The sequence below is a fragment of the Metopolophium dirhodum genome, chromosome 9 (genome assembly GCF_019925205.1).
Source record: "Metopolophium dirhodum isolate CAU chromosome 9, ASM1992520v1, whole genome shotgun sequence".
Classification (NCBI taxonomy): domain Eukaryota; kingdom Metazoa; phylum Arthropoda; class Insecta; order Hemiptera; family Aphididae; genus Metopolophium; species Metopolophium dirhodum.
The window spans coordinates 18314645-18333794 of NC_083568.1; the positions used below are offsets into that span (position 1 = coordinate 18314645).

General features: G+C 32.8%; 1 protein-coding gene across 1 annotated transcript in view; it reads left to right on the forward strand.

The window, feature by feature from the left end:
- Positions 1–427: 427 nt before the first annotated feature.
- LOC132952641 (F-box/LRR-repeat protein 16) overlaps positions 428–19150 on the forward strand; it is a 33554-nt gene continuing 14831 nt past the window's right edge. Inside the window, exon 1 of the mRNA XM_061024976.1 lies at positions 428–1327. Within this exon, the coding sequence (XP_060880959.1) occupies positions 614–1327 (714 nt within the window). The 5' untranslated portion in view covers positions 428–613. The remainder of the gene's footprint in view (positions 1328–19150) is intronic.

Genomic DNA, 19150 nt, shown 5'->3' on the forward strand with positions numbered 1-19150 from the left:
GCAGTTTAAGTCTACGCGTCATGCGGAGTATATAGAAGTATTACGCCGCAACTCCGCAAATCAATTAATTCTCGCAGTTGTAACCGCGAATTATTATACAATACATATATAGGTACATTATTTACTTCCTCTTCCTGAGCCCCGGTCATATAATATATATATATATATATTGTCGTCCCTGTTTATTGCTGCAGCAGTCGTCGCACAGTCATTTGTTCGCGCGCGGCTGATATTCGCGCGCGTCGTACATTATTGATCGGTCCAGGCCGACCATTGCGGCGGCGGAAGAGCGCGGTAATCCGCGGGACCGTATAGCGCGCGCGATCCGGGTGGGTTCTCCGCCGGGGAGTGGGGTTGGTGTTCGGAGGGGTGGTGGTGGCGGCGGCGGCGTCGTCGGTTACCGAGCGCGGAGCGCACGCCGCCGCGCGGACAACGACGGCGGAGCGCGCGAGCGAAAGTTCCCCGCCGTGCCGTTTTCAGTGTTGACGGAGCGTCCGACGCACCATCACCAACACGACGACGGCTGCGGTGGCAGTGACGGTGACGGGCCATCTCTGTAGCGGTAGTGTGCACACGGTCGTGAACTCGTGACCGGGGCGACATCACCACCATCATGACCAGCCAAGGTGTCGTGGAACGTGCCAGCGCCGAACTGTCGAAGCGCATCAACGGACTGACGCTGCGGGCTGCCAACAAACCGTCGACGTCGACTTCCGGCGGCGGCGGTACCGCGGCCGGCACGACCGGTTCGCCGTCCCGGGCCCCGCGAACCGGTACCAGTGTCATGGAACGGGTCACCAACGTTCTGTGCGGTGGCGGTACCGGTGGCGGCGGTGGCGGTCTAATTTCCGGAGGCTCCGGTTCCGGCGGCATCCAGTACCCGCGGTTCCGCGGCCGGACGCCTGTCCGCAACCGCGTGGCCACGTACCGGATCAAGCGGCCGGTCACGTGGCCGGAGATGATGCGCGACGAGCAGTTCCTCAACGGTTTCTTTACGTATTTCTCGGCCGCGGAGCGCGTGCCGCTGTCTCGCGTGTGCGTCCGGTGGCGCGACGTGCTGTACAGATCGCCTAAGTTCTGGTACAACGTGCGGCCGGTGATCCGTTGCAAACAGCTCAGGTCATACAACTACGCGGATAAGGCGGCCGTGTTCAAGTCGTTCGTGGCCAGAGAGATGACGGCCATCACCATTTACGGCGCCCAGGACCAGGACACGGTCGAGTTTGTCAACACATACCCGTTTCCCAACAAAAACATATTGGCGCTGTGCTTGCAGTCGTCCAGCGTCACCGACAGGGGATTGGAATCGTTCTTAGACCATTTGCAGGTGAGTCTCAGCCGCCAATAATGTAATATTATTATTGTTATTGTTATATTTCAGCACACCAACCGACCAACCGATTGTGTTTATCAAGTATTTCTGATGAAATCCCGTTTAGTAAAAATTTTTAGTAAAAAAAGAAATAATTTTGATCGCGGTTTTTGGGCATATACATTTTAAACCAATTGTTGCACGACACTTAGATAATAGGTCGAATTTGAGAACAGGAAAATATGGCCTGTTTATAGATTAAACAACGTCATACGTGCATTTCAGTACTTCGCAAGTCGTAATTATTGTTGTAAAACGAATAACTTCAGTAATTTAAAATTAATATAAAATACATCGATTGAGCCGATCTGCAAGTCCGACTCTTTGAGTTCCCCACAGATCTCTCTTTATATGAAATGTTCGGAAACTGATATGAGCAGGACACCTCCGGAGTACCGGATCCGGATGGGACATGTCACTAATGTCCCTTCTGTCTCTCTGGCAGTCTGGCGGTGACATTCATTCATTCGGTGGACGTCAATATAGTATTTCATTCTAGTTCACTGTAACACTATACCTAAGTTTCCTCGCAATTTTACCTGTGGTTATATTTATATGTATGTAGGTATATTAATAATGTATTATATTGTACTACACAGGTTCAATAGACTTTCTTTGGTATAATGGTATCTGTACCACGATATTTCTATTCAGTACCTAGTGTATAAGCTTAATTTGTCAGCTTCACCCTCGTATACATTTTCAACAATATAGCATAATATGTATCTGTATAATATATAGCTTTATAATACATTATTGACCATTGTATTTGTATTAGCTCATTATAAGAGAATCCGTTACATAATTTCTTCGTGAATTGTTCCCACAATAAATTTTACCAAGTCTTGTACAATATGCATAATGTACTACAGGTGCTATATCATTTTAAAACGGTTGAAGCTATAATAAATAATAATGCACCTAAACTATTTTTGTTAACCAAAATAATATGCTCAAATAACATTATATTTTAGCTTATTGGCCTTAAATATAATAAAAAATATTTTCGTACAATGATTATGTTGGATATTATTATATGTTATACAACTATAATATTATAGACACAGTGATAGCTAGCTGCGTAACGTAATAATATTTTTATTTCTAAACGCCACTGTACTATTTCGTTTTTGTACTAATATATATTAAAATAATAAAAAAGAATAGTTATTATTACTATATTATAATATAAATACACAACCTACACACTGACGTGTCTATGTGCCACAGTTTTGTAAATATGATATGGACATTGAAATAACGATTAGCGTACTTTTGAAACCGCGTCCCGCAGAAATTGACCTTCACACCGCAAAACAATACAACAATAAAATGATCATGGTTCACGATGGTATATACTATTATTTGATATTACAATGTGTGTTTTTATTGTTCGTTTGTACATTTTATGTAACGCAATTATTGTTGCTGCTATTATTGCTACTATGGTCACACAGTGCTTTTCGTTTTTTACTCGACAATTTCGAATGTTTATATAATATACGTATACTTAAGGATACCATAGCGATTGCTTCAATAAACAATGTAAAGTATTACGGATTAACATAGTTGGTACTTTTTAAATATTAGGCATTTACAATAGCTCCTGAATCAATCTAATAATATACAACATTTTACTGAATAAACTTTGAAAATTAATAATTATATTGAATATTCCCAAGTAATCCTCGAGTAAGTAATCGGACAAACAGACCGGTCGAGTACATTATTCACTAAATTCTTTACCAACATAATACTATACAGTATACATAATATTTGATCGAGTCTCGTTATACTGTCCATAATACGAGTAAAGATAGTAAAGTACTTAAGCGTCATAAATTTTGAAATTCATATAAATATATCAGATAGTTCATATGACTTTTACATTAAACGCTATCTTATAGTATAATAATATGTATATGTAATTTAGTTCTATATTTTACGTACCCATTTAGAAAATCAAATAATATAGTAATAATGAGTAATATACAATAATTACTATAATGTTTAATCGCTTAAAAGACTGTATGGGTTTAACTTATACTGTATAAAGTGATTAATATTTTTTTTTATAAGCTCTTGATAGAATTATTATAATTCTATAAAGTATAAATACATAATTGCATATCATATTATATCATGCATAAGTAAATTAATATAACTAACGCAAATTATATAAACACAATAATAAAACTTTCCTACATTAAATATAAGGATTATAAAACTATAGGTTTAAGTAACAAATAAAATACAAACCAGAATATAATTACGCCTCTGCGATTGGACTAGCTTGACATTTTAAGTTTCTTAAAATCCTCTCTTAAAATCATATTTCTCTAGAAACATATATTATCTATATATGACTATATATATTATGATCTATCTTTATGCCTGCAGTAGTGGATCCAGAAGTCACCCAAGGGGAGAAGGGGGGGGGGGGCAAATTTTCAAAAATTAAATTTACTTCTGTTTAGCCAAATATTATAATAATAAATAATGTTAAGAAGACAGTCCAAGGAGGAGGAAAATACCTTTTCATGGCTTCACCCCCCTTGTATCCGCTACATATTGGTTGTACATTATAAAATATACAGTATTCACCCTTCCCCATTAAAATGCATTCGATTTACCTATTTTAATCATATTATAAACCACATTCTGACCAATATAGTGCACTCAGCTTCTTATACTTATTGTTAGTTTGATAGTAGGTATGTATGGAAAATTTAAACGCTATAAGAGTTATGACATCAAGGCATTATTTATCTAATTAAATGTCAAAAGGTTCATATTAAAGTGATATTCCTAACCATTTCTATAATCAAATTTTGTAGTAATTGCTTTATATTTTATCGTGACTCATATGGTAACATATGTTACCAAGTAAAAATTGTAACCCGGTATAGCTTATAAAAAAAAAAAATTCATTAAACTATATTCAAAAGAAAGTAGTTTTGTAGATTGGGTAATTAATTTTTTTTTAATTTCCAATCACCTAAATTGAATAGAAACTCTCTTGTAAAAATAAATACCCACATTATTAGTAAACATTAAAAAAACTAATATTTTATTAAGACCAACAGTAAATGTTTGAAATTTGAAATTGTTGATTAAATTTGAATTGTACTTATTCGTTGAGTAAAAAAAATAGTCTTTAATCATAGGACGGCTAACACGTTTTTTTGTCATTCTTTAGAATTCATAAGTTTCGGGTGCGTAATGGGGGTTCTTGACTTGTAGGGGTTGTGAACAACCATGGGGTAGGAGAAAAGTGACGGCCCGCAGCTATTATAATAGTACTCGTGTAAGTTGTCACTCACCCAGGTACCAGCTACGCTTGGCATAGTTTAATTTCCAGTTCACTGCGATACAACCATTGACATGACCCTATTGGATCGGTTGATATCTTTTGGAATACAAAACTTAAGACATTTTCAAAAGAATAAAAAATAGTGGAAATAAAACAATTACAAATTTGGTTGGCTCTATTTTGTATACCTCCACTTAAATGATGTTGAAAAATTATTTTTACGATGACATAATATAATATTATGTATTCAACTTGTGTATGATATTTCTATAATATATATGTATAATATGCACCGCAGGCAATTTTACTAGCACATCCAAAACGTACTATCAGCATGACAGCCACCGATTCATATTGTATTATAATTTATAAGTTATATAATTAAGAATTCGCAAAAAATCTACCATCACCACCTAGTACCTTAAGTGCATTTCCATAATACGCGCGGGTTTACTGAATTAAAATCGTTCATAGTGTTCATACCGTTTTAACATCATGTATACAATGTATACATGCATCTAAAGCACCTCGATCAATTGTATATAATAATATGCGTAAATATATCAACTATATATTATATAGGTATGTATTTCTGTGTAGACGTGTAGCATTTTATTTGTTGTCAGAGTTGCTTTGCCGAAAATGATGATGGAAGATGTACCGGTCGGGTTGTTTGAAGGTCGGTGTATACTGTGAAACTAATACCTATATATATATATATATTAGTTAAAAGGTGAACCAGAAAAAAAGATGAACTGAAAGGCTTGTGCGTCTTAATCCAGACAAACTCTAATCAGTTGTCTACCTGTCACCCGTTTTCTATTTGCCTGTTAAATATAAAGCACAACAAAAAATAAGTGAAACCTTATCATCTTATAAATTCGTTGCATCCACGTAAAAACGGTGGCTGAAATAATTTTTATTTCAACCCTTCAACCCAATTATATATTGCAGTACCTATACTCCATGATATAGACCGGGTAGGTTAGTGTATAGCTGCTTTGCTATACCGATCCGTATACTTGGGATAGGGTTATGTTTTATAATTTCCGGGTATTACAAGGGTTAAATCACGGCATGCCTTTTTAATTAAAACAAATAATTTATTCATTTTTCTGGAAGATATTATCTAATACAATTATTTTATGCATATTAATTGATATAATTTATATACATTTTAACTCTGCTGCAGAAAAGTAGCGCTGTCCATCTCTACTGAATATTGTGTGAATATCCTATAACCTTCAAATATTACTTATCATATATATAATATATTTATGTACAATGAAGTCAATCAAATAACTTGCAGAAGATAGTCTTGTCAATCCTTTTTTCAAACAAACATAATAAACTTTTTACAAACTTTAATGAAAAAATAAAAATAATTCAGTTTTTAATTTATAACTATACGAAAATAATATAAATACATTTTTCGTTTTTTTTGGAATAAAATTAGTTCAAAAGTATAATTTACCTCAAACTGATGCTTTAATGGATATAATATTACAATTTATTATATTCTTCTATTTTTTTTTGTATTTTATAAATCACTGAAATTAAAAATAACAATTATAATTATAAAACAGGAACCTACAACTAAATAATGTACCAAATGTAAACTGTTCAAATGATGTTATGTTTTATTCATACGTTCTTACCATATGATTAAAATGAATTATGTTTTCATAATATTTAATTACAACAACTCCCACAGACAACAATATATTTCGGTAAAACTTTAAAGTTGTTTGTGCATGTGCCTATACATCGTTTAAAATATGTTCTGAATACATGCAGCTTTAAATTAAAAACGTAAGTAGGTAAACTTGTTCTGGTTTTTATTTATACCTATACTGTTAAAGTTCTATCGTTTTTTACACTGATATAAAGTTGTGTTACATGTGGGTCAAGCGTGCACCAAATTTCAAAACTTTTAATTGTGCTGGTTTCGCGAATTTACACGTGAGAGCACAGAAATGATAAAAAAAAATCCATAAAATATATTATATTATTCTCGACCAAGAGATACGCCGCAAGGTGAATAATAACGTAGCTGGAACTTGCGTCAGTCGGTGAAATGTTTTTCGGTCCCATTTTGGCACTCGTGCCATAACACACCTTATGCATTTTAAACAACCCAGAAAAACCCTCAGACACCAATAAATTATAAAAATGTGTCGACTGACATTTTAATTATTTTAATCTGATACTTAATTTTAAACGCGATTTAAGTTTAATTATACATAAAATAACGGTTTATAAATTCTAATTATTTAACAAATAAAAACGTTAAAAATGTATGCTTGAATTAATAAGTTTTGCAATCTTCAAAAAATTACTGTCACGAAAAAAAAATAGATTATTTTAAACAGTGCAATTTATGTTTTATTTATTGATTTCAATATCTAACCGTAATCTAGACCAAACAAAAAAAAGTTGAATTCACCTTACATCAAGTACAACGCTGAATGCATACGGTTTATCGAATACATTGTTGTGTATAATTAATTAAATATATCACGATATATCTATTTCACTTGACACGTCACAGCGAATAAATAATAAACTATCTCACAATTATTTTAAAAGCACAATTATTGTTTGTACGTAATTGGCGAATAATTATTTTTAGCACGGAATAACGTTACATACAATAATTAATGTTTATATACTTTATAATTGTTTTATATTCTATCGGTTTTGCAGCACAAACAAATCGCATATTTTATTGTTGTAAAAAAACAAAATACTGTTTGTTCGGTTTTTCGGATACAACCGTCACGTCCGGACTTATAATAATAATAATGTATTATAATGCTGTGCAGCGTTTTTGTTGTGTTCGGATATCACCGCGGGTCGCGACGAGTAGCTGCGTGTAAGCGTGATCAATGATCATTATTGTATCTCTGCTGACTGCTGCTGACTGCTAATGTCGCGGTTATCGTGCACGTGTACAACACAACATAGTATAGCCCCGCGACTCGTTTACAAGCGCAACAGACTAGGTTTTTGTCCACGGGAATTAGGTCGTTTGACATTTTTTTTAATTAAAAAAAAAATCGTTTGCGCGACGTCGTCCCGCAATCGCACATTTAAGTATAAATGGCTTTTCATTACAATATACGAGGGACTTGTGCCGTGTTTTTTTAGCGTCATAGTTTTACGGAAAAGTTGGCCCGCCTTGTAACATGATAATAATAATAATAATAATAATAATAATAATATGTACATATTGTACATACTACATACTATAATGTAGTGTACCGTGGTTATAATTGAATCATTTGAATTAACTGTCACTAAACGACCGACTATAAACTCGACGTAAGTACACGTGCGGCTGTGCGAGGAATAAGAGATGTGTGTTGTTGGGGTACAAAAACTGTGGGGGAATATAATATATAGGACATAGGTAATATGATATAATATTATTATGACGATATTATCACGACGCGACGTTTAAACGAAAAATATCCATCGGTTCTTTTTTCCGTAATACGACTTTCTGATCTGCCCGTATGTTATATATTATTATTATAATACGTACGCACTATAATTGTGTGTAGAGATTAATTTAATATTCATTATTATTATTATTGTTATTACTGCGATACAGCCATCATAAAGTATATTATTAATTGTCGCTCCTCGTATATTTTACTAATGCGCGTACGAACGGACGTGAACGTTTTATGCCGGTGTTCAGAGAATATGAGAATACAGTATAAAAAATATAAAATATGATTACCACACTGTGTGGGTCGTACACTCGTACATAATAATAATATGTCATATATACAAGAACCGACGAGTTTTAAATGGTCAAAACGAACGCACACGGCAAGGTTTAAGGGAGAGGGTCGTTTAAGTCTAACAATCGCAAGCTTTTACTGTTATTGCGTATTTTATTACACAAGTTCTAAAAATCGTTACGGCGTGTACACATACTAAACTTGTTCTCGATTAGTCGATTACCATTTTCACTCGGATGGTGCACAACAATATTAGGTACCTGCGGCATCTATATCAACATTAAAAAGAAGACAATACTGCTGAATCTACGATCGTATTACGCCAGTGTACGGCCGCGGCATAAACATTTATATTATAATCGAGAGGAAAACTTTGGCACGCCATTTACTCGTCCGCTTTCCGCGATTTAATCGACGACGCGTGATTTCACTACAACTTCAGTACTTAGTGCCACATTGTCTCGACGCACGTTTATACATTCGACGGGAGCGCTGCAGACGCGCAACGACCCTCACAGGTGGATCGCGAACGGTTCATAAAAAAACCCATCTTTTGCGCACGTTGTATAACAAATACCTAATAATAATATATTATTATATTGTTGCCCAAGGTCGCCCCGTATATCCTTTACATTGATGCGGGCCCGTCTACGTCGCGCTGGGACCCGCTTGGACGATATAGTAAACACTATAAATAATAACAATAATATTATTGTTATTATTATATCAAAATATCGTTCTAAACACGACGCATATTGTACGAGTATACAGGGTGCTTGGAAACGTCAATTCATTAACTCTCCGCACTTGACTTCTTTTCTGCGAGCGCGTGTTTGCCACCGCGTTGACGGACGACACTTCAGTAAACTGTCACGTAAACCGTCACTCACGTAAGTAAAGTACGCGTGTGCAGCGTGGTTTGCCAAATCGATTTTTTTTTTATTCTTATTGCACCGGACGAAAGTCGTATTTGTTTGCTCGCGCGGTGTCAAAAGTGTTTCGGCGGTTTTCGTTCAAGGACCGCCGGAGTGGTTCGCACTTCGCACAGCAGGGACGCGTTATTTATTATACCTATGCTGCTAAATAAGTATGTTTTATATAGGTAGCGTAAGTGTATATTATACGAAACGTAAATAATATTATTGTTACATTAAAATTGTATAGTGTTATACTATAGAGTATAGACTACAGCTCGGGAACCGTTATTTTCCGCGTGATTTGTAATACAGCGACGACGTAAGATTTTCGTAAATATAGGCAGGTACGCGCCACGAATATAATATCGATTTTATACGCATAGGTAATACGTATTATATTGCCGTGTCGGCTTTAGGAGACGCACACCGCACACGCGTGCACAACAATTCGGTAAATGAATAATGATATCTCAAGACAACGCCGTACGTGTACTCATATAAACATATTATATTATATTCACACTGTATAGCGTATGTGTAACTAAGTGTGTTACTTATTTATTATTGACAGGAATTAGGAATACAACTTACTATGGGTAATTACTTAATTATGGTCACACTAGGTTATCAAACTGCGACCCCTGAGTTACGCTCCTGTGTCTTAATCCCGTTTGAATAATAATATATATATATTTATCTTTGAATCTTTCATTCAAAATATATGAGTGCACCGATATGTGTGTGTGTGTATTACGCGTTATTTCGGAAGGCACTCGTACAACAGAACTCTTTAGAATGGTTTTATAAAATTATATATAGCTGCACGTGTTGTTATGTATGTATACTGCACAGCGATGGTACGCGTGTGGCATTTTACAAATGGGATTATAACATATAGGTACCTTTAAAACTACATTGGGCTTTTAAATATTTTAATGATAATAGAAAACACATGTATACATACACATAATACATACTAATATACTATGTTATATAATCCATACTTACCAAAGCCGTTTTGTGTGTGTGTGTGTGTGTGTGAGGTACCTTTATATTAAGTTGTCCAATATGGCAATATGACAATACATTCATTCTGTACTAAATTATTATCTAAATAAAAGAAAAGAAAATTATAAAACATTTATGCATATAAAATATATATAATATGTATATAGTTTTGATATTATAAAATATAAAATATGTTTATTTGTATTTAAATGCACATAGATACTCTGTTGAATAATTGAAAGCCTTTAGTCGCATTGAAAATTTAATTTTATAACTTCGATATTCTTGTATAATATACACAATCGTACAATTATAATATCTGTGTTTATTGTATTTCTACGGTCTTGAAAACAAAAGAATTTAGGTATTTTCAATCATTTTAATTTGTGTCCAACAAAGTTCAAAGTAGTGCTTGTCAAGTCTTATAAAAAAAATAAAAAACTCACATCATTGTAAAACCAATATATTCATCACAGAATCTAAAAACATTTAGGTAGTACGTTTTCAGACTTTCACTGTGGTCAGTTCGCAAGGGATACATTTAAGAACTTTGTTTTTTTTAGATATGTAGGTATTTATTCGGTATTCCGTTATGTAAAAGAGATCCGTAGATGTTACTGGAAAAAAGTCATTTAGTCCTCGAGTTGTATTAGTTTTCACCGACGATTGTTCATTATGGTAAAAAATTTATTTTTGTAAAAAATGATTGTTATTTGTTAGTATATATTATTATAGTTATATACACAGGCATACGGCCTTCTTCATTATAAATCTCACTGTCGATGCGCATAATATACGATTGATGAAAACGTGAAACGTGACGAAAACGTGTGCATTGGTATAATCATATAATTCATTATAATATAATATGTACGTAGTACGTGTTTAAACAAACGATATATTTTGTTGCGAACGACTGGATGAGTCTATAGCAGCAATGTTCGTAATAACTGGTGAATGAAAAAGGTAACATCAATTACTCGTGATGGACTAGAATCAGTGGCGTATATATATGGGGGATATCGTAGGCATTAGGGAATAATGACCGCACTCCCCCCTACCCTTGAGTGGATTCTACTTTTTTTTGCACTTATTATGTAGGTATTTTAGTTTACAGATAATTTTAAATCCTGCATAAAGTCATATACAACACCCCCCTCCCCCTTGAATCATTACTGACTAGAATACTAGATAAATTATATTATATTTAATCAAAAATAACTATCTATTTATTGTACAAGAAATACTCAATTATTCTATAAGTGCTTTCATCAATTTAAACGCGAAAATAGAAGTTGAAAAAAAGTATATCATATCAAACATAAACCAGCGTCCCGCAGAGTACAAATATTTGAAAATTCGTCAAAGTCTTAAACAATTATTGGAAATCAGACCCAAAAACATACGAAACAAACTGTCGTATTGTTGTTATTGTTATAGCTGCTGTTAGATCAGTCGTGTATATTATCCAAGTCGTATATTATTTATAGCACCCGGAAAGCGAGAATCGATACCTGTATATTAAAGTATTATACTACCCACCTATTGGTTTGCGTTTTTATATAGACACTACGGTAGCTTAAAATGCGTTTATTTATTTGACAGTAATACATCAACATTCTCCCATCGTGTATAATGACGACTCACGACTATAGTCTATAATATATTAGTTTAGTCTTCAAATTGCACTGATAAGCTTAAGTGGTTTATAATATGAAATTCTTAGCCCACCATTAAGTTTCTAATGTTCGGTCAAATTATTTAATTCATATACTATATAATGCATCTAAGCAAGTGAAGAACAAGTATGGTGTTTAAAATTTGATGGTATGACTAAACCGTCAAATATATTGTTTTACTCATCTAGACAAATCTGTCGAGAAGGTAATTAATATTGTAACATATATAATTCTCTAACTACTTATGTACGTAATATATACCTACTATATAGCTATTCATCTAAATTGGGACTAGGTATAACATATTTTAGATTGAATAATATTGTATTATTATTTAGATTTATAGCATTATCAATTTAAAATAAAACAATTTTTTAATACGAGTGACGAGTGTGATGGGTTATATTATATTGTCGTTGCTATAATTGATTCTTTGTGTTCTGGCCATTCTTGGTATAATATGATTTTATTAAAAGTTAAGACCGTAACTTTTTTAACATTTCCGTATTACACAAATGCCAGATGGGCATTATAATTTGTGGGAGTTTACTTTTTACATTTTACTAATGGAACTCTTTGGTGGAGGGTTATTAATATAATGTATGTTAGTGTCGTCAGTGGATACTTTAGTATTTATTCTGTTATTTTGTTATGATTACAAATCGATTTATAACAAACAATAATTCATGCTTACACTCGCTACTATATAGTTTACGTTCGAGCCATAGACTCTACACATTATATATATATTTATTTATAAAGAGTGGGGGTAAGCGATAAAAGCCGAAAATACCCTACTCACAGCGGTAGCTTTTGAGTTGTTCTCTAGATTGTAGAACCGACACAATATAATATAGCTAATACAGTTATTACTTATTACTCATTATATAGTATATTAGTATGTAATACAGCAGTGGAAGACGGTCAAAAGCCTTAGTCAATACCATTAACCACGTGCACAGACCTTTTCTGGCGTCGTCTTGCTGTGTGCGGCGCGGCCCATGTATATACACCATCACATATATATATATAAGTATATTATTATTATTATGCACGCATATAATATATATATATATATACATCTGTTTTCGTCGTCTCGCCTATATTGCGCAAAGGTCCGTTATTTAGTCGGCTGCAGTGTACGATAATACACAATATATATATATATATATATATATATGTACTGTACTCGGTGCCGTCGTCGAGAAACGTTCCTCTCACAGCAGCCGCAGTAGCAGCAGTCTCACTATATATCACCCCCGCCTCGAGGGCTGGGCGCCGGCGATATTATATGGTTGGCACGCGCGCGCGAGCCCGTCGCGTGTTCGAACGATGCCAATAAATTGAATTAGCCGTACGCGCGGGTTTCATAGATTGTATCATATATATATATATATACGTGTACGGATTTTGGCAATGGCGATGAGTTCTCGAAAAACGTCTTAAAGACCGTATACTATTCGACCAGTCCGTATAGGCTACACGTATATATATATATATTATATAATATAGAACTATATACCAATCTACCATATGTACATAATATATAATATACGTGCCCGCGTCGTATAGGTCATACCGCTATAGCGAATCGCGTACTTATACGTTACAAAACCGCTCACACAAGTTTGTATATACGTATTATATAGACATCGCGAACGATCCTTGCACGGATTTTTATGGCGCAAAGTTTCAAACGATGACCCTCAGACCATAAAGTAATGCCTCTATATTCCTCAGACCCCGCACTTGCATTATCAGGTGCAGTGTTCTTTCATATGCACGTTCTAGCTATAGTGCAGTGTGATAAATTATAACACATTGTACATCGTTCTAAATACCTGTTATATATACTATATAGCCACATCATAGGGTGCACATAATGCAGTGCAGCATTGAAAATCCGTCCGACCGTATTATATTTATGTATAATTGCACCCTCTGTATAGCAGAGTGCGGGATTAAGGGTAAGTACCGTTCTGGAACAATATATATATATATTCTTGTCGCCCCTGGAACCCCAAACCCTGCAATGTATAGACTCTTCAAAAGGTAAGACTATCATTATATTAAGTATAGCTACTTTTAACAGAAAAATATTTTTATCATACAGCTTAAATACAATAAATCAATTATATATTTTATTCTCCTTGCTTAATACTAAAATTGAATAAGAAATCCTTCAATGACCAAAAAAAAAAATTGCAAGGTCTAACCAAGTACCTACGTGGTTACGTGCATAGTTATCAGTAGTATATCAATAATTATTGATTATACTGTTGTAGGTTTTAGGTTTAATTACGTTTAAAATATAAAAAAAGGTGGACAAGTGGATGTCGCTCTGCTGTACAGTAGGTTACAAGTGGGTCACTGTAATGGATGGTGTTAAATTTGAATTCAATGATATAATATCATTGTATAAGAAAAACGATTCTGAGCGAAAACGGTCAGTCAGCCTATGATATTACCAAGTATATTTGATGATATTATTGTAAATAAAGTAATTTATATATAACCTATTTACGTTGAGCCTTGTTTTAAATTTTCAATCCTTAGCCATAAAAGTTAAACATTTTATACATTTTTAACCACAAAATAATTAATAAATTATAAATTTGATAAATGTTATCAAAATTTGAACTTTGAATGCTTATAAAAAAAATTGTGTCTATGTATTTTTAATATTTTTTAACTACTATTAGAACGATATATCAGGAGCCTTATATTAAATTTTCACGGTTTTTTACCCATCAAATAAAATTTTATTGATATTTATAGAAAAAAAAACTAAAAAAATTGAAAACTGACAACGTCCGTAAACAGCTCAAAAAGAGTTAAAATATTTTCAAAATTTTATCGTGTATAGAAAATACTAATATAAACATTCAGTGAAATTTTCAAGTATCTACAGTCATTCGTTTTTTAATTACAATAAAATAAGAAAATTGTTACTTGAGAAATCGAGTGAATATCAAATGTTGTAAAAATATAAATTTCAGACGCTCATAAAAATTTAATTTAAGTTTCTTGTACACATTTTTTTTTTTGATAAAGGTAGACAAACTTATGAGTAATCTTATATTACATTTTCAAATCTTAGATTTAAAAAGAAAAATTTTTATGAATTCTCAACTCAAAATAATTTGCTATTTTTCGTGATTTTTCCGTATTTTGTCAAAATTTGAACTTTAAATGCTTATAAATAAAAACTGTGACTAAGGATTTTTAATTTTTTTCATCTGCCTTTGAAACAATAACCTAGGAGCCTTATATTAAATTTTCACGCTTTTTTACCTAACAAATAACAATTTATTGATATTTATAGAAAAAAAAACTAAATAAATTGAAAACTGACAATGGCCGTAAACAGCTCAAAAAGAGTCAAAATATTTTGTAAATTTTATGGTGTATAGAAAATGCTAATATAAACATTCAGTCAAAATTTCATGTCCCTACGGTCATTTGTTTTAGAGTTACACCAAAAACCAAAATCGATTTTCTCAAAAACAGATTTTGCGTAAAAATTCCCGTTTTTCCTTAATTTTTCTTTTGTTTTTCACGTCGCTTGTGAAAATTACTGGGAAATTTTTGACCCCCCAAAGTACCAACTATATTCACTTTCCTATCAGAAAATTTACTATTGAAGAAAATCCAAGCACTTTTACTGTCCTAAAAGGTGATGACAGACACAAAAATAAAAAAAAATAAAAAAAAAACACACATCATTGTAAAATCAATACATTCATCGCTTCGCTCAGAATCTAAAATATAAATTATGATATGATGTACACAAATATATAATATACAGGATATCTATCAAAACCAGATAGGTATACATTGTACATTGAATATCTATATACAGTACCGCAAATTAATAATTAACGTAGATATACTTTTATATGATTGCCAAACGCCAGTATAATTTTGAGTAAGCTTGACTTTAAAAATAAAAAGAAGAAAATATGGTAAGAAGTTTTTTGAAATGTTATGAGTTAAAAATTATAATACATATAACTATATAAGAAATGATTCATGGCCCAAGATTTTATCGGAGAAAAAATGTTAAGTATTCACAATGTACGATGTTTTCTATATACAGTTCAACCAAAAAATACTGTTTAAAAAGCTTAGAAATACGCCGATAATAATTGCTTGCATGACAAACAATATTTAATTTTTTTTAATATTTATTTAAAAATATACAATCTGTAAAGAAATTTTTACAATAACCATACATATGTGATGTAAAGTTTTTTTTTACGTAACTCATAATTTGGTTAAAAAAATCTGCATTCGTAATATTTATAACGTAAATGTAAAATTAAATTTAACCTAAAAATGGTAAATATAAAACTACAGGAACATTGGTTAAGAAAAAAATTCATTTGAAATATAATTTTGTACATTTATACAATCTAGTTTGAATAACTATATTCCCATATCAAGTGTGTTACGACTACCTAAACCGTTTACGACTTATCACGATTTAAAAATAGTTTTTTTCTATATCAACTAAAACTTAAAAAATGTAATCTAAGAATACTTTGTCACAGCTATTATTTATCAGATCAACCAGTATATTAGTATAATATTCAAATATTGATAATATGTATATAGTATGTATAACCATAATATAAAGTAGGTATAGTACCTACAACTATTGAAATGTATAAGTATCGTATCACAAAATTCCAAAAAGAAGAAATTTAAATTGTATCATATTATATTGTTCAACAATAATATTGTTCCTACTGTAAAAGAACGCGAATAGACGAACCAACATTAATGTTTTGATCAATATGGATTTTAATTTTTCACTAGTGAAAAAATACATGTTAAAAACACGGTACCTAATCAAAATTTAAATACACATACATTTTTAAGACGCAAAAAAAAATTCCGTTGATGGGTACTATGGGTGCTCTGGCCACTGGGCACATTTATTTAGGTATGTGTATTATATTATAGCACCGTCGTGCAGTCTGTACCAAATTACGCCCGTCACGCCACCGCATTCGTATAAAACGGATTGAGGGGAAATCAAGGAATGCAATATTATTTTAAAATACGACGGAATGGAATTTACCGAATGGAAACCCTTCAAATCCAAATGTATTCCTAAGCGAATTCTTATTGCCACGTCGCGTATATTGCGGCGAATTCCCTAAATCTATACACATCCCTTACAACTTCCGTCCGTGACGACGACCACAACAACAACAACAACAACAACAACACAAACAAATCGAAATCGCACTTCCAAGACAAATATCCATTTAAACCATTTACACATCATCACTGTTCCCCGAAATATAATAGCGCAACTATGTATTATATTGATAAACATTATAATATGTATTCATATATCACGGATGCGTGTGACTTTACTAGTAGGATACACACTTGTTGTTTCAACGCGTATTGTTTGTTATCGATAAATATTGTTATTTGTTTCGGAACGACAACATTACTAGATTACGTTACAGGGATTTGCACCCAAATTATTACTATTTGGTTTCCACGGGTGCCTCGTAATATTGTTATAACTTATATAATATTATATACGATAGGTCGATATAGCTACCTATATACCACGGGTGTTGGAAGTCCATGAAAAACTTAATTTGAAAACTATGAACCTATATTTTATTTATGTGATACTATTTCTTAGAATATTGTTTCAACTTATAAAATATTGCTATGATATATTGACATAACATTTACTACAACTAAAGATATGACTATTGTCCATTTGGATAGTTTAATTTCAATAGTTGTCCCAATTTATAAACAGTTTAGAAAACATATTATATAAGTTGAGCCTTAAATTAACTGCAAAAATACATAACACATAAAGTTTTAAATAAAAACAGGGTTTCTGGTTAACCTGAATGTTTTATTCAAGTGTCGATTAATTCAGGTGTTGAAATAAATCTTCCTATGGTTATATGAGGGTTTTGTGTGTTCATATTTTTAAGTGCTTTTATGCGGGCAAGGTTAATTCAGGTGCAATAAGGCCCTCCTATAATAAATTAATACGTCGTCATGATTTCGCGTTATATTTATGTTGTACACATGATGTCCTATCATCGATCGTTGACTGTTTCAGTGCATTATGTTTAGCGTATATTATGTCGTTTTTAACGAATTAAAGTGATGCGAACATTTTTTTTTTTTAAATTCATATTTTTTGAAACAATGAGTGTCTTGCATAAAGTGAATCACCGGTATGGTATTATAATTTATATCATTTGTGTCTTGCAATCGACTTTGAGAGAAGACGCGTGCTGTTGTATTTTTTTTAACGTGGGCACGTCGCACGTGTTTGTTATATACTTTTATATTTATGTATCCGATGAAAGAGAATACGAGATGACGCATTAAAAATATTATAGTTACATTCGAAATTATGTGGTCGTATACAGATAAATAACCCATAAAACGGGGTACCTATATGGTGGTGCGTCATGCGTGAAATGAAAAAGTTTTAAAACAAAACATAACAAAATGTAAATATCCAACTCCCCGTGCAATAATCCTGGTGGATTTGCGTTTGTGTGACATGCACGCCCGTTGAAAATTTTAGATAACAAAAATAATAATATACATTATTTGTATGTATATATTTGCAGGTGTATACTGTATATACGATAACAAAATAAATTAAACGGATAGCCGATAGGTACCTGTAGTATGTGTATCGATCACTAAATATAATAATATTATATATACGATTAAATAATTTAAATACGTTTTGTATCTCGTGCAATATTCGTGGTACCTATATACCACATATATAGTACCTATGCACCTATATAGTAATCTAGATATATATCCTAATCGAGGTATCAAGCTATCGTTTCGTGCAGCGTTCCAATTTATGTATCCAATACACATTATATAATTTACATGGCCATAAATTTCAGTTGAGTCAACATATTCAATTAATATTTAATGCGCTTACATGGAATAATATGTAAAGTCGTTGAACTGTAAATCCAAACGCTTCGCTTTGGTATGTCTACGTCCGTCGCAATACCTATAGTATATAATACCTATATATGTACACCTAAATGTACTGTAACACTTAACACGGTGATTTGGACCCT